The sequence below is a fragment of the Dermacentor andersoni genome, chromosome 1 (genome assembly GCF_023375885.2).
Source record: "Dermacentor andersoni chromosome 1, qqDerAnde1_hic_scaffold, whole genome shotgun sequence".
Taxonomy (NCBI): Eukaryota; Metazoa; Arthropoda; class Arachnida; order Ixodida; family Ixodidae; genus Dermacentor; species Dermacentor andersoni.
The window spans coordinates 382,193,087-382,219,182 of record NC_092814.1 but is presented as its reverse complement, the minus strand read 5'-3'; the positions used below and the strand labels follow the sequence as shown (position 1 = coordinate 382,219,182).

Here is a 26,096-nt window from a genome sequence, read left to right as displayed (position 1 = left end):
GAAGCGCAGTCGAGGACGGCAGAAGACTAGGTGGGGTGATGAAATTAGGCAATTCGCTGGCGCTAGTTGGAATCGGTTGGCGTTGGACAGAGGTAATTGGGAGATCGCAGGGAGAGGCCTTCGCCCTGCAGTGGACATAAAATAGGCTGATGATGACATTTTGGCAAATTTCGTTGATGCATTGTAATACAGTGACATTCCGTTGTCGAGAGGTACGAAGTGCATTGAATCCTATGGGAGTTCGCTAGAGATACGAAAATACTTTGCTGTGAGAATTTCGTTGTCGCAGGGTTTCGTTATCGTAGATTTAGACTGTAATATTATTATTTCTGATTTAAGTAAATGAAGCATATATGTCTGCGACCTCAGAATGACAGAAAAACCGTTTCATTTTGCACTGCCGGTATACACACAATGCGGCGGCTGCTGTACGTGGCCTCTGAGATGAAGCGCGTAGCGAAGATATCGTGGCCACCATGGCTGCTGCCACGAGCCGTCTCACTGCCGAGAGGTTCAACCTTTGGGTGGTGCTAGCAGGGCATTACTTCCTTGCACCCCCTTTCCATCTCCCCTGTGTAGCTTCAAGCGCGCTAGTGGGCATGAAAGAAGAAAGCCGTTCATCGGTCCAATAACTGTCTAACTTCACTTGGGGTATAAGGATTCGAAAAATGTTTGCAGCGAGATTCGTGAGGTGGTGTAATTTGATAGTGATGTCGTTCCACAACTACTTTTTGGGTCCCTTTAAGCCTGGTGCCAACATTGCGACAAGGGGACTTGTTTTTGTCAAAGCAAGTGCTGCTTCTGTTGGGCAACAACTGTCCTGATGAAGGCAAGTTGGCTTGCCTTCACGTTGGCTGCATGAGGCTGAGGCTCCCCTTGTTCACCCACTGGTAATCAAATCTTGCCAGGGTCATTAAATAGAATTAAGGCACATTCTCTCTCCTTTACATTAACGTTGTTGAACCTTTTCTCTTGAACCAGGGCATATCCATTGCAAACTGGAGCAGGTGGTGTGAGCTTTTTGGCAGATCTGTTTCCATGTAAAGCATGCAGCTCCCATCAACCTTTCACATATGCACTACAAGACAGCACTTAAAGTGCAGTAGGATGAACTATATTTAAGCATCTCTGAGCAGTGTTTATTGCCTGGTTTGTGGTGTCTAACCTGTATAAACAACGTGGGTAGGCACCAAGTTAATTTTCTTCTCGGACACACAAACTTTTGATGCATTTGCCAACATAGTATACACCAAAAACAATCTGCATTATTGAAGAAGTGGCAGTTTTGCCCAAAAGTAGAAGCACTGATTGCGATAGCAAATTAGTAGATAGCTATATGAAGGAACGATTGTAGTTTATCGTTCGTATAAACTTGTAAACATTCTCTTACTAAATAAACAAGCACGGTGTCATGCACGCACAGGTAAAAATGAACACATCTCTCTTGATGGCAGCAGAAACTCGCTGTCAGAACGCTGGAGTGGGGAATTGCAGCAGCAGCGAGCGAGTTCACCTTCGTGTATCTCTCGCTTCAACGTGAATGAAACGTCGAAAGCACAGCGCATACGAAGCTACCGGAACTACGCACACTCTGCAAACATTGCAGATCGCGTTGAAGATGAGGTGTGCACGGGTGCACACCTCATCTTATCGCCCTTGGACTTGCACGGAACCTCATGGTGATACCGATGGCGACAGAAGAACTGTGCCTGGAGTGTCCGTACAATTACTGTCGCAATAAAATAATCCCTCAGCCTATTTATTGGGCACTGGCACTACATTGACTCTCATTTGAGCCGTTAATTTCTTAGCAGTTTTAGAACTGTTCGCAAGTAAAACATCACACTTTAAGACAAAGCCGGCACCAAAGAATAACTTCAATTCATTTGTTCTGTAAAAGCATGCATCGAGGTGGTGAAATTTGCACAAGTTTGGTGAAAGGATGAGAGGCACACGGAAGTATTGTGTTCAAAGCAGCTCGCACATGGCCTGCCACTGATGAATTTCAATTTGCTGCCTATGGTGGCCGAGCTGGCACCACCTCTTCCCTGAGAACACCCCGTGGCTGTGACAGCAGGTTGTAAAAGTATTGCATAATGCCTATAAGTGCAGTAGTGATCCTGAAGAGTTCAATCCAATACCCATATTTATATGGTTATGTTTGTTCCGGGATTTGCAAACATTGTTATTCTAGGGTAGTAATTTAAAGCTCCAAAGATGTACGGTAAAACCTTGTTAATTCGATTGGAAAATCAGATAATTCGGACTCTGGACCCGGCAGGCATATGCATGTTCTAATGCAATGAAACTCAAATAATTCCGTTGTGTTAAGCTGCACATCGGTTAATTCGGACAACTCTCAGAGCTTGGCGAGTGCGAAGTGCAGCAAACGTGGGACGTAGAAGAGCAAAAATGGTGCTAGCATTCAACCGAAATGAAGCGGTGGAGGACGCATCACCATAGTCATCAGTGGAAATCCTATGTGAATGGCAGCAACGCTGGAACTCTTCTTGCCCATTTGTGCCTATTATGTCTTGAATTGGTGCGTGCGTCTGCCACGTGCCTTTAAAACTGCAAGATCACCATCCACGATCAGGTCGATAGCGGCTGCGGTTGTGGCAAACATTAGTTTAGTTTTGACTCGGTGTGTCTGTCGGATGCTGCCTTCATAACTTGTTTCAAACCTGTCGAGGAGGAAGAGCACCGGCTACATCGTGATGGATAGATGATCGGTTCATGACCAGCCAACAGGCAAAAAAATCGGGATTTGCGCATGGTTGTGAAAAGCGTCTCAAATGAAGGCATGCGCTGCGGCCGCGCCGCCAAGAAAGTTGCCAGGCTTTTGCCGCTGCGAGAGCCAATCAGTCACCAGATGACAAGAACTCCAGTTTCCGCACTACTTTTGTCCAGAATAGAAACAGGATTTGCTCATTCATTCAGTAAATAACAGCATGTTGACATCATAAGCATTTGCCTATTGTCTTCTTGACACCCTCGATAATTCAAGATTTGGTTAATTCGGACATTATTTTTGACCCGTGATATCCGAATTGGAGGTTTTACTGTAGAACTTATTAGATGTGTACAACTAATTAGAAGAATATCAAATACGAATCGAATACGAATGGTAAGTATCGAATATTGAATAGTCAAACACAGATGCATAGGTATATTTCACTATAATTAGGTACCATGTCTGTACTGACAAGTGCAAAATATACAGCTAACTATATATGAAAGATCACTTTTAAACACAAGATCACTTATTCGTCATTAAAAAAACTGTACAAATATCCTCTCATCCACATTTAGAGCCCAGTTGCAAACAGGCGCTCTAAAAACAACAAATAAATGGCTGCAGAAGCAAGAGAAGTTCACGGGAAAATAGAATAAAAAGCTCCTGAAGGACTTGTTTGCCATAGACACATGTAAATGGGCTCGTTTCAAGGAAAGCACCAGTAAAAATATTCAGTAAAAACAAAACTGCTCGACTAGACTACCAAACACTAAGTGACAAAATAAAAGCAAGAATCACAGGTTGTTGTGTATGTTTCTGCCGCGAAACCTGAAACAATGCTTGAAGTACTTGTTTTGTTTCTGCATTGCTTCAGAAACTTTTGTTATTGTTTCTCTTCTGGGCCTGTATTCAAAAAAATCTCTTAAACTAGATTTGTTCTTAAGAGCAAATTCAGACTACAGTGAAACCTCGTTAAACCGTAGTTCGCCGGAGCTCGGAAAAAGTGCGTACTAAACGGTAGTACTGTTTAACCGGAATAGCATGAGATCGCCCGCTTACCTGTCGAAAACGGAACTCAGAGAGAGTGTGATGAAAGGGGAAAAAAACATGCAGTATTTATTCACTTCGCGCGACAAAAGTGTTATTTTCATTTGATGCCGTGGCGGCCTAGCACGACAGCGGCCTCAAACTTACTGAAGCTGTGTGCCAGCTTCTCAGCCAGCCCCCTCCTCTCGGCAAACACTCGCACGGCAGATTCCTCGTTGGCGTTACGTATTCTCCGTGCACGCGCACAGTAGTGCTGCAGAAGTCTCGGGGCGCCCTTTTCATTGCCGGGTGCCGGAGTTGGGAATACTTCTCGTTTGGAATAGTTACGTTATCGCGCCCCTGTTCCCGTCGCGACGATTGCATTCATGAGGCTGGTGTAACACGCAGCTTCTGCCACTGTCGGGCCTGAATCGCCCGTGCTGTCGCTTTCCATGTCGTCCTTATCACTGTCGCTAGTCGACACTTCGGCAGCAACAGAGGCAACGATGGCAAAAAGTCGAACCTCATAGCCGACATCTCTTAGCGGTCGCAGCAGCGCTGCCGAGCAACTTCTTCGCATTCCAAATGCCACACATTGTAGTCAACAGCAGATCCATGTCATGGGCCAGCGCCGACTTCTTCGTGTCGATAGCACGGACGGTGTCTAAGTTTTCTATGCTGAGCACCTGGCGTCTTTTTTATCCGAGCTGCGGCATGACGCGAGTCCTCGCTCGCACGACGCCATAACGCTCTCTGGCACGGCGTCGAAATGATGTTGATGTTGGTGTGGCTACACGTGCAAACGCACTGGGCACTTGGAGGCCGTTGTACCGATCTCTGAGGCTTGTTATTCTGCCGGGCCGCCCGATAGAGACGACGCACCGCCGTGTTTGCGCTACAAAAAGTGGAAATGCTGTTTTAACTGATGCGTACGCAATAAGCTGGTACGGTTTATGTGGATACAAAATACATTATGTTCAATGGCCGCTGAGTCGGGGAATTGACTTTACTACTTTTAAACCGAAACTACTGTTTAAGCGGGTACGGTTTAACGAGGTTTTACTGTAATCGTGGTACTGGGCATATTATTAGCAGAGGTGGCCGGCCAATAAAAAGACCACTTATAAACATAAAGCTTTGTGAATTCGGCCCCTGGTAATTTTTGATACTTTGTTTAGCAGACAGAGGGAAGCAGCAAGAGTTTAACAGTAAGTTGTTGCGAAATATTCGTAATGTTCTAACATTTGACAATACCAAATAGTTATTTTGTGAATACTAGTAGTTAGTGTGAAATATTCTATTTGTGTTCGAAACTTCTAATATTTGCCCACCCCTACAACTAATACTTGGCCATAAAGAACTTTTTTTTTATTTTGTGGGGAGAGGGACGATATGCAGGGAGACATATGGGAAATAAAAGCAAATGAAATAAAAGCTTGTAACTCGGCATCACGCAAGAACTGCAGGAATCTGTCTGCAAGGTAATTGTTCATGACTCAAAGGGTATAGTTTCCAGGTGCATCTGGCTTCAGTACATTGTTTCCCAAGTCTGATTGCCCTCATTCAAGTGCACAGCCAAAGCAGGTGTCTAGCATCTGACGTTGGCATGGGAGCTGAGAACTAGAATAAAAAGATAGTGCAAGTGGACATCAAGATCCTTAATGCTAAGCAACCTTTAGTGCTCTTGAAATGGGCACTGAAAAAACAAAAACAAATTCTCTATAACCTGCACTGGTTGTCCAATTAAGATAGGGAATGTGTCACCTAAACATGACCTTTAGTGCAGGGTCTACAAATTTGGTTTCAACGCAGGATTCAAAAAAAAAAAAAAGTCCACAGTGATTTTGAATAGATAGGCTACCTGCTTTCAGTTTATTAGTGCAATGCTATCTTTATTTGAGCCAATCTCCTTTAATTTCAATTAATTTCATCTGATGGGCCAAGCTCCGTGTATACACGGTGTCCCACATAACTTGAGCCAAGAGTTTAAATATCAAAGGCGCATCGGATGCGAATAGAAAGGAACGCATACTATTCGCAATAGCCTGTGTAACTCGTACAATTTTTTGTTTTCCCCATAACTAGCGAATTCACTTTCATTACCCAGCTTTCTAGTTATTGGCTGAGGACCCTAAGTATAATACGCAGGTTTGTAGAGCACCTTCAGAAAACACCGATCAAGTTGTTTCCTTTACAATACGTCTCTTGTAGACCTTTTTTCCGGGTTGCAAAGAAAGCTTGCGAAATACGAAAAAAACCATGTGACGGAGCGGTTGCGCAGTGGTATTGTGCTGCTCTCAAGCGTGCAGTCAGTGAACAAGGTCGGCTCCCGTTGGATGACGGTGAAAATGCATGCTGCTGGCTGAGAGCTGCTGATGAGATAAAGAATGCCCTGCAATTTCCTCATCGCCAGTCACAATGCAGCCGACCTTGTTCACCGAACACATGCTTGAAAGCAGCATAATACCACTGCGCAAACAGTCCATCACGTGGCTTTTTTAATATTTCGCGGGCTTTCTTTGAAGCCCGGAAAAAAGGACTATGTGAGACGTATCGTAAAGGAACTTGATCGGTTATTTCTGAAGGTGCTCTACAAAACTACATATCATACTTGGGGTCCTCAGCCAATAATTAAAAAGTTGGGTAATTAAACTTAATGAGTGAGTTAGGGGGAAAACAAAAAATTGTCTAGTTGCTATAGGCTATTGCGAATAGTATGCGTTCAGTTCAATTCACTTCCGGCGCGCCTTTCATTTTCAAATTCTTGGCTCAAGTTATGTGGGACACCCTGTAGATCATTGTGTTTTGGATGTGTTTGGCCAGGTGACTTCATGCTTAGCTTGCGTGAAGAGCAGCTGCACCTGGTATCTGTGTGGCAAATGATTTGTACACAGCCATCTTGCATACCCTGTCCTTTTAGCTGTCCTGCTTGTGCTGTGACTGGCACTGTACTAGTGTGCTCAGAGGTGTTTAGTGGTAGCTAACTGCTGCTGCGGAGTAGAAAGATCTGTGTTTGTGCCCTGGTCATTGTGACCCTGTGGGGATGAAGTACAAGTGCATTTTTAAGGCACATCAAAAGTGACATAATTGGAGAGGCTGATTAAGCACTCTTTATTATACCAAATCTCATGGTGTGCATCGGTGTTCAGTAACAGCTGGCTTGACATCAACGCTTGCATGACTCGAGCCTAGTTTCAAGGAGCATGGGGTCCTGTTGAAAGCTGCTCCATGCGAATGCATGAGCCAGAGGAGACATGGCCCCCCAGCAGGCATTTAATTGCATGATGCATTGTGGTCTGTTCATACGGGTTGCTCTGGTGCCTCTGTAGCGTCTGACCTCTTCCTTTGGCGCATGCAGCTGGACAGGTTCAAGGAGCCGCCTGCATTTGGTCCCATGTGCGACCTGCTATGGTCGGATCCACTTGAAGACTTCGGCAATGAGAAGAATGCGGAGCATTTTAGTCACAATAGCGTCCGCGGATGCTCATATTTCTATAGGTGGGCACCAAATGCTTTTGTTTCCATTCAGCTGCAGCCCTTGGGCCTCTCCTTTTTGCTTTTGTCATAGGGAAAAAAGATACTACATGGAAATTAGAGTAGCCTGAATGTTTCTTAAGGACAGTGTCTTGCCTAACTTCTGCCTTAGCTGGCTTTTCTTGGGTAGAAAGACTTTTATTTGTAGGTGAATTGGTGGTTTCTCGTGGCTTGGCAATGCCACAGTGGTGGTGAAAATAAGAAAAAAAAGAAATTGTGTGCCATTGTCACATGCTCAATAAAATGTATGGGAATGGCTAATTACGTATTCCAGTGACATTTGCAATGTGTGCATGTGCTGTGTGAGAACCATGTTTATGAACGATTAGCAGGTTGAGTGCAGGAAAGATGAGGAGGGAAATATATGAGGCAGAACTACTATATATGAGGTGCAGATGTACCTTGTATAGTCGTGTGTGCGCCCAGGTTTTATGGTTGCTATCATAAATTAATTGATGCAATGTGGTTTTAACGTTATTCCTCAAATACATTTACACATTTGCACTGCGTTTGTGCTTATTTTTTCTGCTGTTATGTGGTTGCAAAAGCTGAAAGCAATCTGAAGCTCGATACAGGGCCCATAAAGCTAAATAATGTGCTTTTTGCTATAAATTGAGGCACGTTACTGGCAATGCATTCTTCTCAATTAAGTTAGCTGTTAATGGAAAAGCTATTTATGCTCTGCAAGCATTTTGTGCTCTAGCCAACCTAACAATTTCTACAATATTTGTAGTGTTGCGGGTATGCACACATAAGAGTGATCATATTAGCCTATTAATTACGCATTTGAGGTCCAGTTTGCCTGAGTGAATCTGCAGAAAATATACTAATACATAACACTTATCTTCAGATAGTGACTATAGTTGAACCTTTACTGCACTTCTATTTCTTCCAAGGGTAGTTAGAACTTCCCTAATCATATTTGAGCCACAAAACCGGACTTGAATCAAGTGGAAAGCTGACCGTATCGGTGTATAGGTGTGTGTTTCAGCAGAAGCTTGAATGGTTGCTAGACAATAGAAATAAATGTGTGGTGTAGTGTTTCTTCTGGTGCATGTAACTGCGCTGTCTCCTTTATTACGAGAATTAATCCTTACAAATGTGTTCCTTGAATGGAAGGACACGAATTGTGGAAGTTTTGTTGAAACGAAATAATAGCGTTGAAATGCAAGAAAGGGGGGCCAAGTTGTGTGCATGCAACACGGCTTAAGTAATGCAACAAGAGCAGATGGGGGTGGATGTACTGATGTGTTGTCTGCCTTTTCACAGCTATGCAGCATGTTGCGAGTTTCTCCAGCAGAACAACCTCCTCTCTATCATTCGGGCTCATGAGGCTCAGGATGCTGGGTGAGTTCCATGTCGTTCACCAAAGTGTAATTGCCTTGTGCAGCGTAGCCTTGCGCTGTCTCAGGAAAAATAGTGCTGCAGGATTGCAGGAAATTGAGGTCTTGAAAAGGTCCACCTGGTCCCAGAAATGCAATTAAAGTGCAGGGTTTTCCTTTCCATACCACTCAGTTGCTTTTTTACTTACACACCAGCTTGAAATATGTGCTCTTTCAACTGCCACTATCAAGGAGCACAGTCAATGAGTCTGAGGTCATAGGGAACAGTGCAGAAGTATGCAAAGGTCACTCCCCTTCCCCTCTTCTCCTTTCTTTTCTTTCTTTTTTCTTTTTTTCATGTGAGCATAGGCAGGTATGTTGTAAGCACTACATGGCAGGGTTGAATGGGAAATGCACAATGCACCAAGAGGACTTTGTGCGTGTCCATGTGTGTGTTGGTCTATTGAATCTCTTCTATGCAACACAGCAAGTCTGCTACCAACGCCTTCAGGCTCATTGATTTAAGCTGCTTTTTATTTTTGCAAGGTTCAAAAATGTTATAAGGGCACCTGTGCTTTTCATACGCTTTTAATCTGAGCATAGGATAACTCAAACCGATTCTGCATGTCTCAAAAGGATGGCATGAGTGGAAGTACTAATGAAAAAATTGGCGGCACTAAATGAAGGACTGATAATATGGCAGAATAGCATAATCGACACAGGAATACTCTTGTGTGCCCTGCAGCAAGGTTATGTCTGCAAAGAAGCAGAAAGTTGGGCGAGTTGTTCTTGTTGATCTTGTGAAAATGTTGTTGTGCTAACAGCACAGGGAATGAAGAAAAAGCACAGATGGGACACTGACTTGCAACTGACCATTTATTGAAAATACACATTCATTTATATACTGTGGTGATGCGCGACTCTCACGCGTCCCCTGATATCTTTTCCCGCATAACTCCTGCAGTGCGGCTTCGCCGCGTGGCTTGGCGCCCGCGGCGGTCGGAGTGGTACAAGTGCAGTGCGAGAGATGGCGCGAGTGTTGCGCTGCTGCGGGGTTACAAGGCGCTCGCTTTTTGGCGGTGGGATGGCAAGCAGCTCGGACGTGCCGCGCATGCGCCGATCCAAGCTTCTGCGAGACTGTCTCGCGTGGCCGCCTTCAAACGCGCCACCGTTCGCGTGATCGTACACACGAACGACCAGGCGTTGGGATCCAGCATGGGGCGAACATATTCGCTCACTATCCGGTCGCGGTGAGTTGGACTTCTAGATTTGTCGCGTGCCCATCGGCATGTTTTGTGGATAGCAACTCGGCTAGCAGGCATTGATCTATGAAAGGTGCAATAAATGCCCTTGTGATTGTTTGCACTACTATGTTGTTGTTCCTTTGTCCCAAGAGAACGGAGGAGAACCCCACAATACAAAGGCAAAAAAATTTGAACTTCAGAATTTTCACTGTGAATAGCTGTTACATAAAAGAACATCTTGTCAACCTTGTATTAAAGGGCCCCTAAACTACCTCTGAAATTTTGAACATGTTAAGTATACTGTTGTATCGTGTACAAAATGTCATGATGGTAATCCGTGGTGTACATGTGAGATCCATGCTCTGTGGGTAAGCTGCAAATTCAAAAACAATCCTGTACTCCTTTCTGTGCTTTTCCCATCCGCTCTTTGCATGTCATCACACCAGCAGCATCAGGTGTGTCACACCACCAATGTGAAAGCTGTCAATTGCTCTACTGACGAAGGATGAGAGCACTAACGTGAACGCCGGCTGTGTGTTCCGAGAAAGAACGTGGGCTCGTCCATTGTGGGCTGATATGATCTTGAAAATAGAACGAATGTATTCGCTTCAGTGGTACATTGTTGCGACTCTCTCCAAGTCTCGAGCGGTTCTGCCTAACACGGGGGCCAGGACGGCTTTAAATAATCCCTTGCGTACAGTCATTACAATCGGTGGAGAGCTCCCCACCGAAAGGGTCATTTACTTCTGTGGTCTTGTGGTAGTCTAAGTTTGCTGTGTGCAACCCAGCAGACTTCGACTCGGGCCCAGTGCCTGTGTGTTCAGCTCCGAAAGCGTCGTTCACTTCTCGTGGTCTCTTGGTAGTTGAGGTCTGCTGGGGTTGCGCCCGTGGAGGTGCCAGTGCTTGCATGTTCAGTGCAGTCTTGTGTCCCCTTGTCAAGTTGTGAAGTCAGTGGCCTGCTGGTTACCCATGTCGGCTCAGGACACGGCAGGGGCCATAAGGGTGACGCTTTCTCGGGGATGAGGCCAATTACCTCGACACTGGAAATCGAGCTGGAACATTTCCCACACTTGATAGGTCGAATTCCAGGCCAGTCATAACACTGCTAGTCCGTGAAGGTTCCATTGAGCCAGCATTGCGCAGAGGGCTATCCGAGGTAGACAATAGAGCAGCCCTTCTGGTTCTCTGTGCTGGTCAGCTGATGCGACCCATAGCTTTCGCTGCACTGCACGGAGTTGACCTGATGAGAATGGATGGGGAGGGTAGCAAAGACAAACCAGAAACTTTGGTGACCACTTAGTCGTTCATCAATGTTTTTGTGGCTGTATGTTTAATGTAGACTTATACACAGCTGTCACTATATAACAGATTTTCGAGCTCTGAGTGGTTTAGGGGCCTTTTAACTGCGATCAGGCTTAAAGGTCCCCCTCACCAGGTCTGGCCATTTTAAGCTGACAAGTGCAGTGCATACAATGTTTGCCAATGATCATGTTTGCGAAGTGTCGCACTGTTGCGTATCGCGAAAGCAGCAGAAATTTCAAACCAAACATTGTGTGCCCTTGTCCTTGCGGGTGCCGCGCTCCCAGCCATAGTTGAAGCCATTCGCACAAGTGCGCCTGCGTAGTTCGCAATGCTGTGACGTCACTCACAGTGATACGCAACTTTGAGAATTATTCAAGGCAACAGCAGTTATCTGTTTGATCTCTTGCTTCAGCAGACAAATTAAGGTTTAGAGAAATAATAAAACATGCAAACCGAATGTCTGAATGTCTTTGTTTTACTTGTACCGTAGCAAGAGATGTACTTCCGTTTCACCTGCTTTTTCCCACGTCGTGCAGTTGCGCGTGCAGAGAACGAAATTGTGTCAATTTCTATTATGTCCTAGTACGCGATCATGCTCTTCAATCCTTTTGAATCACAAAAATGGGGCAAGTGCCTGATATTTGTGCTTCGTTCTTTCCATTCCCCTGTCAACTTATTCCCTGCTGGTGTTTCCTTTTCTTAATGGTGCACATGGAGCAACAGCCAAATGATAATTATGAATGCAGAGAAACTCGTACTGCGGCTTGCTAAATGTCTTGTTTTAGAGGTGGGGCACTTCTCTAAGGTGCTCCCCATGGCATGCTTACATCACATTTCGCTTGTAATTGCTGTTGGGCCCTTGTATGCATGAAGAGATGAATGGAAATGGTGTGAACACACAGATGGCATTTATTGCACTTTCAGTAGTGCGGCCAAAATGGACACATACAAGAAGGGAAGGAATAACACGGTATGACTGTTGGTCCTGGCTTAGGCTGTGTTACTCAGCCGTGTCTTTAGCTGTGCTGGTAAAACGACTGCAAGTTCAAGCCACTAACTAGCCTTAACAGTTGTGCCAGCTGTGCACAAAATGGCACAGGCAAATTCCTCAAATGAAAGGTCTATATTGAGGGCTTGGAATCTTGGCAGCCATGGCTATTGCTCTGCATGCAGGTGTTTCCAAATTCCAGGCTAAGCAGGGTAGTAGAACAGACCTTCCTTTCTACCTGGTTCCGATGATGCTGGCATGCTATGCAGAAATAGTCGAACCTCGATATATCGAACAGCGCGGTGATCGCAAAATAGTTTGATATAGCCGGAATTCGATATATAAAATCACGTAGAAAACGCGTCAAAAACTAGCGCAAATCAATCAATGAACCAATCGTGGCGCAATAGATACTCACATGAAGCTTCAAAGTATTTATTTTGTTCGCTGAAAGTACTGAAGCAGCGTAGCCTGCTTCATATTGGCAACCGCGTGCTTGACCACGGCGTCCTCAACATAGTCCAAACGGTCCACAAGAGACAGTCCAGTGCCTTCTATTGCGCCGCAGTAGCGGCGTACAACGGCCAAAGCAGCTACAGCCTCAGTTGCAGTCGGGAGCAAGGCAACATCAGCGCTTGCTGGATCAGCCTCGGCAGCGTCTTCTTTTGGCCGCTCAGCAGTCACTTCTGCCGCGATCTCCACCTCTGTTAACTCCACCACTGTTCCGGTGCTGTCGTCACCGCCAACGAAGTCCGCAATGCACATGATGTGTGGCTCAGCACCGACAAAGCACTCCAACTGGCTCCCCGGCCGCCTCAATCACGCGTGCACGGCGGGGGCAAGCCTCGCCGTGCGCGCGTGATCGAAGCGGCTTGCCCCGCCGTGCACGCATAGGTGCGCGCGTGATCGAGGCGGCCGTGCTGGCTCCAAGCCGCCGCGTGTGTACGCCGCTACGTTCAAATGGCGCCCTCGGCGCAACCGATGTGGGCAGCTGTCGTACGCAGCAGTCTGGCACGCCGATCGCGCCGCCGCTATCTTTGAGAGTGTTGCGGGAAAGCTCGCCTCCTGTCAACAGAGCGCACTTGGTCTGGGGCGGCGGAGTTCGATATATCCATTTTACATCCGGCCCCGTTCGAAAATAAAGAATTCAAAATGCATGCGATTTTCCATGTGATATAGAAATTGTTCGATATACGCAATAATTCGATATATCCGTGTTCGATATATCGAGGTTTGACTGTAGCTGCTACAGTTGAACCTCGCAATAACGAAATCGGCGGGAAACGCGACAAAATTCGCTGTCGCGAGAATTTCGTTGTTGCGAAAAGAGACAGCACAGATAGGTAATGCATCGCAGAACAAAACTTTACTGTCCAAATTCCGTTAGCTTACTTTGCAAGCTTTGCTTGAGGGTATAGAACCGCATTGTTGACAGTACTAAGTGTGCCGCATGCGTCGACCAGCAGTGGCAGTAGTGCCGTAGCGCAGAATTTACGGCCAACTGCTTTCGGAGATGCGATCACTTGCCGAGATTTTGCGTAACTCGGCACTGGACGCAGAGCAACAGCGCATGCAGCAGCATTTCTCCAGCGCACGCTGTTGCCCGTAGGCGCCGACGCGGCCGGTGCCGATCGCAAAAGTGATGGTATCTCGTGTACGCGAAGGCAAACAATCGAGATAACGGCCCTTTCGCGCAAATCTACATCCGGTGTAGAATCCGCACACGATGCCTGTCGGGTGGCACCAAAACCAGCATTCTTGAAGCAAGGGATGCGTATATTCCCGGACGATCGGTCAATCATGGCCCCATGCGTGACACTCTATATGCTGCGACCGCCATCTCAAGCGCCATAAACAATTCCACGTAGGTGGGACGTGGATTTCTTTGTTTTTGCTGCATTTTTCGCACCGAGGCGCACATTACGCAGTGCACTGCTGCGATCGGGGATTGTTGTTCGAAACGCGCGTCCAGTTTGCGTTCAGTCTCGCCTCACGCGATTGGACTAGGCCTTGCCGAGTCCTCAATCGCGGGGAACGCAAAATGAATGCGCGTTTTGAACAACGATCTCGCCTGGTAGGCGCGCAAACACCGTCGTCACATGTTGGTAGCAACGTGCGTGCCGCTCATGGTGCCGCTTCAAACGGGCGATCAACAAACAAGATGGCGGCCATGACGTGTTTGCAGCGCACTGATCGCTTCCGCGCTTGGTTCTGGTGAACATAAATGGCGGCGCCCACGCAAGTGTAATGTGGTGGTATTTTACGCAATTTTAATGCAAAACAATCGCATTTGAGCACATTTTGGAGCCTGCTAGCCTTACGCAATATGCGGAGTTGCGGCAAATTTCGTTTGTGCGGGATTGCAGTACAGCTACATTTCGTTGCCGAGAGGTACCAAATGCATTGAATCCTATGGGCGTTCGCCGGGGATACGAAAAGCTTTCGTTGTCGCGGGAATTTCGTTGTTGCGGTATTTCGTTATCGCGGGTTCCGACTGTATACACTGTGCTTACATCTATGTCACATGAGCATATATTGTATTGCCTAGCATGTGTACTGTATCTCGTGTGAATTACTTATATAATTCACTTGTAAGGTCATTGCATCTGCTACCCACCATGGTAATGACTATGACTCAATGACTATGCATTCTGTTGCTCTGGAGCACAAGGTCGCAGGTTCGATTCCCTGCTACGGCGGCTACATTCCAGTGTGGGCAGAATGCAGAAGTGCTCGTTTGCTTTTATTTAGGTACACATTAAAGAACCCTAGTTAGTCAAAATTATTCTGGAGTAGTCCCCCACTACAGCATCTCTCATAGCCTCTGTGTTGCTTAAAGACATTAAACCTAGTAATTTAATTTTGATCAGTTCATAGCTTGTGGGGTTCTTTAATGTGTACTTATATTAAGTTGATCCCACGACCTCGTGTTGAGCAACAGAATGCTATGGCCATGGAGCCACTGTGGTGGATTTCTGGAGCATTTTTGTTGGTTAAATGCAGTGTAGAGTTAACATCTTGTGCCTTCTCCATACACCTTCTTGGTGACGGTGTATCATCAGCAGCCTCATTTATGGCATTCAGTGCCACAGTTGTATATTGTCTGGAAAATGGCTGCTGCTGCCTTAACAATTGCACTCATTCTATATATTTTTTTTATTGCTCGTCCCCGTCCTCTCTTATGCCCTGTAAAATGGTGGGTAAAATAAATGATTTAACTGTGCATAGCTGGCGCTGCACTTGGGCCATGTTTGTTTGGCAGTCATCGTGAGGGCATGCACTCGTTTTGAGACATCCTTGGCAAAACTTTGAGGTGAAGTAAATTGGTTTTCCACATGAGCAGTTCTGTCAAGAGTTTATCAAGGAGGCTATCGAAGGAAATGTGTGAAAAGCATTTGTATTTCACTGCTCATTTGTGCAATGAATAATTAAAGCTGGCGCTTACCTCGGAATTTAACGGACAGGCACGTGGCTGTAGTGCGGACTGACTCGGGGTGTCTAGCATCAAGGAAAAGTTGGCAAACATGGAATTTTCTGGGAATTTGTAAGTTCTGGAAAATTCATGGAAGAAGCAGAATTTTTGCCTTGGTTGCTTTGAATGAAGAAAATTGGTAGCAACAGTGGTTATGACAAACATGGTGGTATGGCAGAAGAAAGTAATGGTTTCAACCAAACCTGTGCAATCTGCAAATTGTAGCTGGTTTTGTGTGTGTGAAGCCTGGCTGGGTGGTGGGAACATGCATGAAATACTTAATTCATTCGGAACTGATAGTGCATTTCAACTGACTGACGTCTTACTGGCAGTGGTTCAAAATTATGGGCTGGCAGTAACTTGACAAGCTATAAAGCATAATTTATTTATTGTGCCTAAATAGCCAGTGTCATAGACTGCCAGGGAGTTTTCATAACAGTCGAAGAAAACCTGGAAAAATCGGGGAATTTGAAAATGGGAACGTTATAGACACCCTGTGGCTTCAATTCTGGGATTGCAAAATGTACATACCCACTGTGGTTACTTCGTGGCTGTGGTGGTGCACTGCTGTAAGCACAAGGTCGTGGGATCAAATCCCGGCCATGGTGGCTGCATTTTGATGGGGGTGAAACGCAAAAATGCCGATGTACTGTTCATTGGGTGCAAGTTATGGAACCCCAGGTGGTCAGAATTAATCCGAGCTCCCTTACTGTGGCATGCCTCATAATCCAATCGTGGTTTTGACACGTGAAACTCGAGAATCTAATCTAAAGTGTGCAACTACGGTGGGTAATCAAATTAGGGCATTTTGTTAATCAACTGGCAGTGATTTTGTTAAGGCCATGCTCACTAATAATGTATTGAAAAATGTTTTTCTTTTTCAAGTTCTATCTTGGTGAACCCTGTTCAGATCTATTGAAACATGTCTGCTTGCCATAGGTGGTACACAATGCTGCCAGTGTAAAAAACCCGTGCAAGGTTTCAGTGTTACACATTGTGTGCCAAGCGTAATTCTCTTGTGGAGCAGAAAAAGTTACGTGTATGAAAGCAGTCCTGCTGCATGATTTGACCTTTTCAATGGCAGGTATCGGATGTACAGGAAGAGTCAGACCACAGGGTTTCCGTCGCTCATCACCATATTCTCGGCACCAAACTACTTGGACGTTTACAACAACAAAGGTACGTCCTCCCATTCCCCCCACAAAAGTATGATGCAACTTGTTGGGCCATTTTAAAACGCCTTGTAACTTTATCAGGAGCTGGCAGTCACATGCGACCCAGTCTTGCCATGTCAGCAAGATCAGTATGGGTATCCTTACTCGCCGTGGTTGCTTTGTGGCTGTGGTGTTGGGTTCCTAAGCGCAAGGTCGCGGTATTGAATCCCAGCCACAGTGGCCACATTTCGATGGGGGCAAAATGTGAAAACACCCCTGGTACTTTGTTTTAGTTGCACCTTAAAGAACCCCAGGTGGTCCAAATTTCTGGAGTCACCCACTACGGCGTGCCTCATAATCAGATCGTGGTTTTGGCGCGTAAAACCCAATAAAATTAAATTTTAATAAGCACGGGTAGCCTTATCTCTGTATTCCACACCTTCTGTTGTCTTTGGTGCCTGATGACAATTCAAACGTTCCTGCTTCTGCACCGTCAGGTGGCATGATGCATAGTAGCCTCTGTGTATTGCTACTATGTTTACTAAAGAAAAGTAAACAGATTCCGTTGTCTTGCGCAAATCATATCCATGTCACCATCAGGCAGTATCGAGGACACAGCAATGAAAGACACTCGAGATAACCATGCAGTTATTGAAACGTTGGCCTCGGAACACGCAAAGTGCGCAGCTCACTGCTGCAAAAGTGCGCATGAAACAAGCGTGCCAGTGATTGAAATTCGCAACAGCCAATAGGAGCGCTCCCTGTGCACCCCATGGCTGTAGTAATGAATTGCGATGCTAGTTTTCCCTTTACGCACTTGCTTTTGTTGCTTTAATTTCTGCTTGGAGAAGTACAGCACTGCAGATATCTGAATCTCCACTCTTGTGTTTATGGCAATATCAAGCTGGCATTGCTGCATCAACGGAAGATCACGCTCACGCAATCATTGGTGCAATAGCACCTCCCGATGCCAGATTTTTTCCCCGATATTGAAGACAACACACTAAAAAAGTGCAATCTTCTATTATTCTGGTGCATATTTCTTCCACATATTTTGCCATGGGATAAAGGAAGGTCTTAGGATTACAGAACAAAAAATGGGAAGCTTTGAGCAAATTGGTCATTACATTGCCATATCCCCCCTTAATTTCTCAATTTTTTTTTTAATTTTTGGGCGATACTAGTTTTTCTGCCATCTCGAGAGATTTGTATAATCGACATTCTACTGTACATGTGGTCGGTGCTGTATTGGACTTCACTGTCCCTCATACACCTGACATAGCACTTTAGGTTGCTACAGATCTAAGAAATTATGGGTTGCTGCACCTGGTAATAAGGGGGTGAGGGGGAGAGGGAGAGACTCTTTTGCAACTGCAAGTGTGGGCTGATTTTAATAGTGGTTCTTTCTCTTGTGTAATGCGTGCAGCGGCAGTGCTGAAATACGAGAACAATGTGATGAACATTCGGCAGTTCAACTGCTCACCACACCCCTACTGGCTGCCCAATTTCATGGACGTGTTTACCTGGTCCCTGCCATTTGTAGGCGAGAAGGGTGAGGCTCCTGTGCTTGCTTTGCAGTGGGTTTTTCGTGTGCCAGAATACGCTGCTTGGATGGTTGTGTGTGTGTGTGTGTGTGTTTGGATATTATCACACCACGGGTTGTTGGAACTCTTGAATTTGGAGGCATGGGTTTTGGAGTCTTAAACAATCTGGAATTTAGTACCCCGTGAGAAACATTAGAATTTTATAGGTGTCTGGATCACTGGTTATTACATTGATTACATTAAAAATTTCAGTTGCACGCAATGTACAGCTGATTAAGAAAAAAAGTGACTTCTAATACATCAGATAAGTATGAGATGCATACATGTGCACACACATCACGCAGATAGATATACAAAAAGGTCACACAGGATTCATGTGTTAGATAGCTAGTAGGCCTTTTTATAATGTTAGATACGTAGAAAACGATTATGTACCAGTACATTGTGCATAGAAAACAGAAAAAAAGAAAAAATTCAAAAATCCTATGAATAAAGTAGAAACTAATGTAAAACAGTCTACAATACACATGCTGTTGTGACAAGAAACGTTTTTACATTCTTTTAAGTTTACCACGACTATCTGTTGAATTTATTATGTCTGTTTATTTAGAATCTGTATTATAGCTTGATATGTTACCGATTGTGTCCCATAATTTGTCCTAATCTTCGGAAGCCTCCTGCTATGCTGCCTAAACCCATACTGGTAATCAACTACCATATCACTTTCTTTGTATATGTTTGTGGTGTGTATATGTTGGGCTAATTTATAGAGATAAACTTTATTGGCCATAAGCATGTTGTGTTTCAGAAATAACTCCCTGGTACGTAAGTCACGAATATCTCCTGCATAATTTTCAAAAATATGTAGCATGCACTTTTGTACTAGTACCGTTAATCTATTTAGTTGCGCTGAGTGGTGGTACCCCATACTAGCGAACAGTAGGCAATCTTAGAATATACTAGAGTGTAATAGTTTTTTTTTTTTTAGCCGAAGAGATATTAATGTAGAAATCTTTCTAATACATCCTATTGATTGATCTATATCGACTACCAAATGGTCGACGTGACATGACCATGCCAAAGACTCTTGGAACCAAACGCCTAGGAATTTTTGCTCAGGTGTTTGCTGAATTATCTTGGTTCCATACGTAATATGCATGTCATGTTGGTCGCGTTTATTTGGAGGAGAAAAAATGATGTATTTAGTTTTAGAGGCATTTAATTGTAGACAATTATCATTTAGCCATTTGGATAGGTTTTGTAGATAATGATTAGTCTTTTCTTGAAGTTCACGTTTCGTCCGTGAAGTAAAAAATTTGTTAGTATCGTTCGCAAACATTACTATATCAAGGGTGTTGTCAATCTGAGTTTTGTCATTAATGTATAACAAAAACAGGGTAGGACCTAATACTGATCCTTGGGGTACTTCATTTGTTACATTTAAGAATGTCGAGGAATAATTATTAACATCTGTAAATTGGAAGCGTTTCTCAAGATAGCTGGTTATTAATTTCAATGACATGGCACGTATTCCATAACATTGCAGTTTTAGAAGTAGAATACCATGATTCACAGAATCAAACGCTTTTTGCAGATCTAGAAAGAGCCCTAATGTATAACCCTTATTTTCAATACCTTGAATGATTTTCTCCTTTGCACAAACTAGCGCTTGTTCAGTTTACTGGTGTTTTTGAAATCCAAATTGCGAACTAGATATGATAATTTAGTTCTCTAAGAATTTTGTAATGCGATCATTAATTGCCCACTCAAAGACTTCATAAACAGGTAACACCGATATTGGCCGATAATTTGTAAGGGTGTTTTTGTCTCTGAATTTGTGTGTTGGAACAACCCTTGCTATTTTCAGTTCATCAGGGAAAATACCAGTATCGAACATTTAGTTAATAATATGGGTGAGAACGTTTTTGAGTAACTTGGAAACATACTTTACTGGTTCAGTCCTAAATTCGTCATAACCAGCGGCGACATTTTTTATTCTGTTCAGTAATTCTTAAGTCTCTTGCTAGGAGACGTGATACATAAGAAACGAATTTGGTAAAGAACTGATGTGTCTTGTTGGTTGTTGACTGCCTACAATTGCGCTATCTGACTTCCCTGATTGTATAAAGTACTCATTGAAGGTGTTAGCCAAACACTGCCCTGCTATCGCTTTTCCATTCATCTCAATCTCTTGTACGCTGGTTATTGCATTGTTTCTGCTTGTATATCTGTTTACTGTTTCCCATATCTTTTTTACATTAGTTTGATGTCGAAGAAACAAACTTTCATAATAATTTTTTTTTGCTTTCTTTAGATCTGAAGTTAGTTTATTTCGAAGCATCTTGATGTAAACCTATTTAAGGAGTCTTAAATAGGTTTACATCGCGTATACTAATAAAAGTATGATACATCTTGTTTTTTTCTCTTATTCTTTTGTATAGTGCAGGGTTAATCCAAGGTCTTTTATTGCTTATTCTTTCAGCCACATTGTAAAGGAAACGCATCATCATAACTTACTTTTAGCTTGTTGTAGAATTTCTCGTGAGCATCATTAGGATCACCGCAGTCATACACGCTAGTCCAATTCATTGCCTCCACCAAGGAAAAAATTTTTTTGAGTGATTTGTCATTTATCACTCGATACTTGCTTACTTCAAGATGTCTGCTTGTGAAGTGATCAGTAACACAAAACACGGGTAGATGATCGCTTATCTCACTATCACTCCACCTATTAGTTCTGATACACTGGTATTTGTCTATAGTTGTACCTGTTTTAGGACCAATGCATGTGGGAACCAAAACCAAATTTTCACATCCGTATGACATAATCAGGCTCTTATAATTCATAGCGTACTGGTCATTACTAACTGTATTTATATTTGTATTACCAACAACAAAAAAAGGTAACTTGTTTGTCTGAAAAAGCTGCAGCAATTGCTCAAGAAAGTCTTAAGAAGTCACTTTTAGAACCAGCTGGTTGCCTATATATGGCAGCAAGCTGAAATTGATATTTTTATAACTAAGCATTCAACATTTACATTTGTAATTGTGTACTCCTCAGTGATGCTGTAAGCATAGCTATCATTGATATATACCGCCACAACCCCTCCTCTTCTCCCTGCGCGGTCCAAGCGTATGCAAGTGTAATTGTTAATGACGGGTGTATCATCGGTAATAGTCAGCCAAGTCTCCGTAAAAAAATGACTTCGAATCTCAGAACGAGAGACTCCAAGAAAATTTGTAGGCTGTCAAGCTTGTTTTTTATACTTCTAATGTTGAATTGAATCAAAGAGAAGTTAGATTGCTTGGCCCTAAATGTGGTGTTAAATACTTCTGACGTGTATACATCACACGTGCTCATCTACAGTGAAGTGAAAGCAAGCTTATAATTAGTTGATGCAATGTTTAGTTCATTTTTGCAAGGTTATCGGAAGAAGAGATTCGTAGAACACGACTATCTTCGTCTTTCCTTGCTAGGACCTTGCTACCTGCTGTCCACACAAACTTCCATTTGAGCTCTTTCTTCTTTGCCATTGTTGCTCCAAGCAACTGCGTGTTGTGGCGTGTCAAATGTTCATTGACGAAAATTGCACTGTTAACACCAACCAGGCCAAAGTCTTTTGTGCCAATTCTCATTTTCTTAGCCTTGGCTCTCATACCACGTCTCGCAAAACGAACAACAATGTTCTCGGTTGTTGAGTTGGCAGTTGGTACTCTATGGCATATATCAGTGTCCCTCTCGTCAACTGCCTCTCTGACTTGTTCAGATTTTTCGAACAGCTACTAAAGAGTCGCACTCGTCCGGAACACCTTTTATCTCAAGGTTGTTGTTACTTTGATACTGTTCCCACTCTTGTAATTTGAGTTAACTCTGTTTTCAGCTTTTAGTTTTTGAATCTCAGACGCGAAGCTTTTTAATTCATCTCTTAGCACCTTTACGTCCTGACTCACGTCTTTGACATGGTCACACGTGTCACTGCAGGGCTCAACTGACTTTTTCAGGTCCCCGAGTTCAGCATGCATTTTCCATTTAAATTCTGCAAATAAGGCTGCTACATCACTTTCCCCCTCCTTCCCTTTCCCCGGCATCATTGTACGATAGCACAGGTATCAATCCAATCACTTTCATACAAAAAAAACAACAGGCTTGTTCGGCAGCAGCGCAGATTTGCAAAGACTATTTCAAAGAAAATCGACACTATTTCTCACCTGCAAAGGATGCAGATTTGTCGTTAGCGTGTGCACAATTCAGTGCGCTGCCGCCGAACTGGACGCCTGGGCTTGGGGAGCGTATTTAAGCCGTCGGCCATCAGGAAGGTACAGCAACGCCCTCAGCTATCTTCGTCACATGGTAGAGCCTTGACGGGCACAACAAATCTTGCCTGTAGCGCTGATTATCTCGGCCGCTTCTTGAGATGTCTGCAAAGGAAGCAGACTTGTCGTTAGCGTGTACACAATTCAATGTGCTGCCGCTGAACTTTCATATAATGTGCACCTTATTGTACACGTTATTGTATGCGTAAATGCTGTATGAATTGAACGGGGGCAGGGGCCCAGTCAGGCTGTTTCAGCCTTTAGTCTCTGTCTCCGCAGGAAATGCCCTTAAATAAAGTGATTTTTTATTTTGATTGATTTGATGTGCACAAGGAAGAATACGGGGCATTGTTTGGGTTGGAGGCTGCATGTAAATCAGGAGAGCAGTGTTTCTCTTATGAGCTTTGCCTCTGAGCGGGGTAATTTGCATAGGAATGGAGAAAAAAAGGGGGAGGGGTGAATGTAAATGCTGGTACATATGTACACCACTGAAGATGAAATGACATTATGTGCACTTAACTTTGATATAGTATATGGCCTCTGCACTTATTTGATGAGGTGCAGCAGTAAGTTGTGATTACATCATAAAGTGTGACACGGGTGTGTTGAGATATGTAGCTGGAACTGTCACTGGGTAAGCACAAGTGGCTGATCACGTGGCATGTCCTGTGTAGTCAGCTGATTAAGGAATGACAGAGTAAGGCTGAAGAGCTCTTGCACATTAGCTAGCAAATGGAGGGCCAACTGCAAGACAACCTTTGTAAGGAGTTTGCTCGTTTTTTAGTGTATATTATTACTTTTGACAAAATAATACCACAAATAGTACCCAAAGAAAACTGAAAATTTTAAAACTGCAGGATTTTGTGTGTTGATGTCTCAGCAGGGCCTAGAAGTTTTGACCTAGGTTGGCATACTTGCTCATGAGTATGCTCACTCATTTCAGTCGTGAGTGCACGTACGACTGATGAATGAAGTATGTGAGTGGAGGTCATAATGAAATGTGAGCAGGTGAATGGATGTGAGAATGAGACATGAGTTAGAACATGGAGTGCCTGTTAGTGTAAGTATATAGATGAGTACGAACAGGAGTGCACGTGAGCATGAACACGAGGAGAGGCTGGTATGTATGGGTGGAAGTTAGTATGAATGCGAGTGAGTGTGAGTGGACATGAGCATTAGTGCATATCCTGAAAAAATATTGGGGAGTGAGTGTCAGTGAGTGTCCTCTTATTCTGCCAACCTGTGGGTTTTGGTATGCGTGAAAATTTTTATCTGAATCATGTGCAAATCTTACAAACCTTACTTATCCCAAGTAAAATGACTAGGAATTAAAATATACTGCTTCTTGATGTGAGACGTGTAAACCATGGTCAACAAAAGTTAATAATTTGGTACTGTGCTAAATGGCACTTCGAGCACATTAGTGACAAGCATCACCCTGAATCTATAGATAATCATGTGTAGGAGTGCTCAAACATGGCATGCTAGCCAGCTGGACTGTTACAGGAATGTCAGGAATTGTACCAAAATGCATTTGCAGCCAGCACAATGAGCATATAACAAAAAACATCTGAAAAGATAATTTGCTATCAAAACTTTCAGCACTAATTACGACTACTACAAGTTATGTGCAAAATTGATTTGTGATTGGCCTTAACTTGCACAGAATGCCTCATATGTTCAATCTTTGTTCTGACCATACTGTGAGCCCTGTGACTTTACTGTGAGCCCATACTGTGACCATACTGTGTGGTCACAGGTTTGATTCCCAGCTGCGCTGGCTGCTTTCCAATGTGGGCATAATGCAAAAGCACGCATGTACTGTGACTTTTTTCTGTGATGTTGCATCTGGAACCAGCCATTGGTGCAGCTTGTTAATAAAGCATCAGTTTCCCTTTCAGTTATTTGTCTTTAACTACTAAGGAATATGTGGGTGCTCTTGTTTAACCCTTTCGCTGTCGGACCTTTCTGGCCGTGACGCACCCCCAGTGTCGGCTTGGTTTCAGGGAACGAGCATAACAGGGAATGAACATAGCAATTTATTTTTGATTATGATTGGTGTACAAATAACGTAGTCAATGCTATATGCACATTTCAGTGTTCTGCAGCTGCTGTTAGTAAACATCATCATCATCATCAGCCTGACTATAAAATCTGTTCAACATCCGAATCTGACGATGCGGAACCCTCTTCCTCGCACGCGACTCTGTCAGAGTCCGAATCCGAGCTCGGCTCGTATTCTAAATCGGAATTGAGCCACCGCACCAACGAGCAGACGAAGGTCCCGCGCGCTCAGCCATCCGAAAGTAACCGCGCACTGGGAGGATGCGCTTTCAGTCGCCCGCACAGCGGAGAGAAATGGGACGTTGCATGATCAAGAAGACAGAGGGAGATGGAAAAAGGCTAAACAAAGTTCGAAGGGCTTTACGTTTACTGCTGCAAGTCGGAAGCGAGGGTTCGGCAAGAGAGCGAAAGCAGCAATCGAGTCACTCTTTTCGGAGAGGCAACGGCACGTGCATCTGAACTTGACGCGGCGTAGCAGACACACCAACAGAAGAAAAATAAAAACCTTCAAACCAGCGGAGATGGCAGAACAACCCTTGAACCCATAACCCCACGCGCGCGACGCATGATCCAGCGCACGCGGAGCCACCGCGCCACTCAGCAAAGAGAAAGTGGGGAGTGGCAGTGGCACGGTACTCTTCAATACATGGGTTAACACAGGTCGGGGAGAATATACGAACTTGTAGAAAGAGTCAACAGATGGCATGGCCAATTCAGGAGCGCCAGCTTTGCGCGCAGGCGCGAAATTTTGAACGCACGATAGAGAACGTACCGGTACGTCAGTGACACCGTGGGGGGGAAGCGCGATGACGTACCGGTACGTCCGTGACAGCGAAAGGGTTAATTACCTGATGTATGAATACTTCCAATATTGCTGTTCATTGTGGGGCTCACGTGTGCCTAAAGTGTGTTGGCAAGGAGACGAGCAGGCAGTCACTTCATACTACATTTCCATGGAACCTTCACTTGCCAATGGTTGGATGCATGCTTTGATAAGACATCAGTAAAGGCAAACATGGGTAAATTTGTATACTGTAGAAAGATTTACATTTAAGTGAGTTGGTACTCACTGAAATCTGCGTTAAATGTCTATGATAAAGTGAAAGTAGTGTAAAACAAAAACAACATATGGCATTTTAATGCTCAAGAAACACCCTGTGTGAACTGGACAACTACAACTGTACAGTAGTGATGGGTTTCGGACATGCTGGCTCAGGACAGGCACTTTCTGTCGTGCTGAAATGTTAGCTCTTGCGCAGAAAGCGTGGTTGCTAGTCTTTTCCTCAAGCAGACTGTTCCTCATCAACAAAAAAGACGCTCTTGAGCTCTCTGGCATTCTGTGCTAATCTTTGGATTGTGCTACGCACACTTTGCCCTACATCAAGGGGGTGCCCT

The 26,096-nt window shown here is 44.2% G+C and overlaps 1 protein-coding gene across 6 annotated transcripts in view; it reads left to right on the top strand.

Annotated features, from left to right (window-relative positions):
- LOC126518578 (serine/threonine-protein phosphatase 2B catalytic subunit 2-like) overlaps positions 1 to 26,096 on the top strand; it is a 146,105-nt gene that overhangs the window by 64,027 nt on the left and 55,982 nt on the right. For all 6 annotated transcript variants that reach the window (XM_050168359.3, XM_050168358.3, XM_050168357.3 and 3 more), the window contains exons 5-8: positions 7,122 to 7,261; positions 8,567 to 8,644; positions 16,710 to 16,804; positions 18,206 to 18,331. In XM_050168359.3, the coding sequence (XP_050024316.1) occupies positions 7,122 to 7,261; positions 8,567 to 8,644; positions 16,710 to 16,804; positions 18,206 to 18,331 (439 nt within the window). The remainder of the gene's footprint in view (positions 1 to 7,121; positions 7,262 to 8,566; positions 8,645 to 16,709; positions 16,805 to 18,205; positions 18,332 to 26,096) is intronic.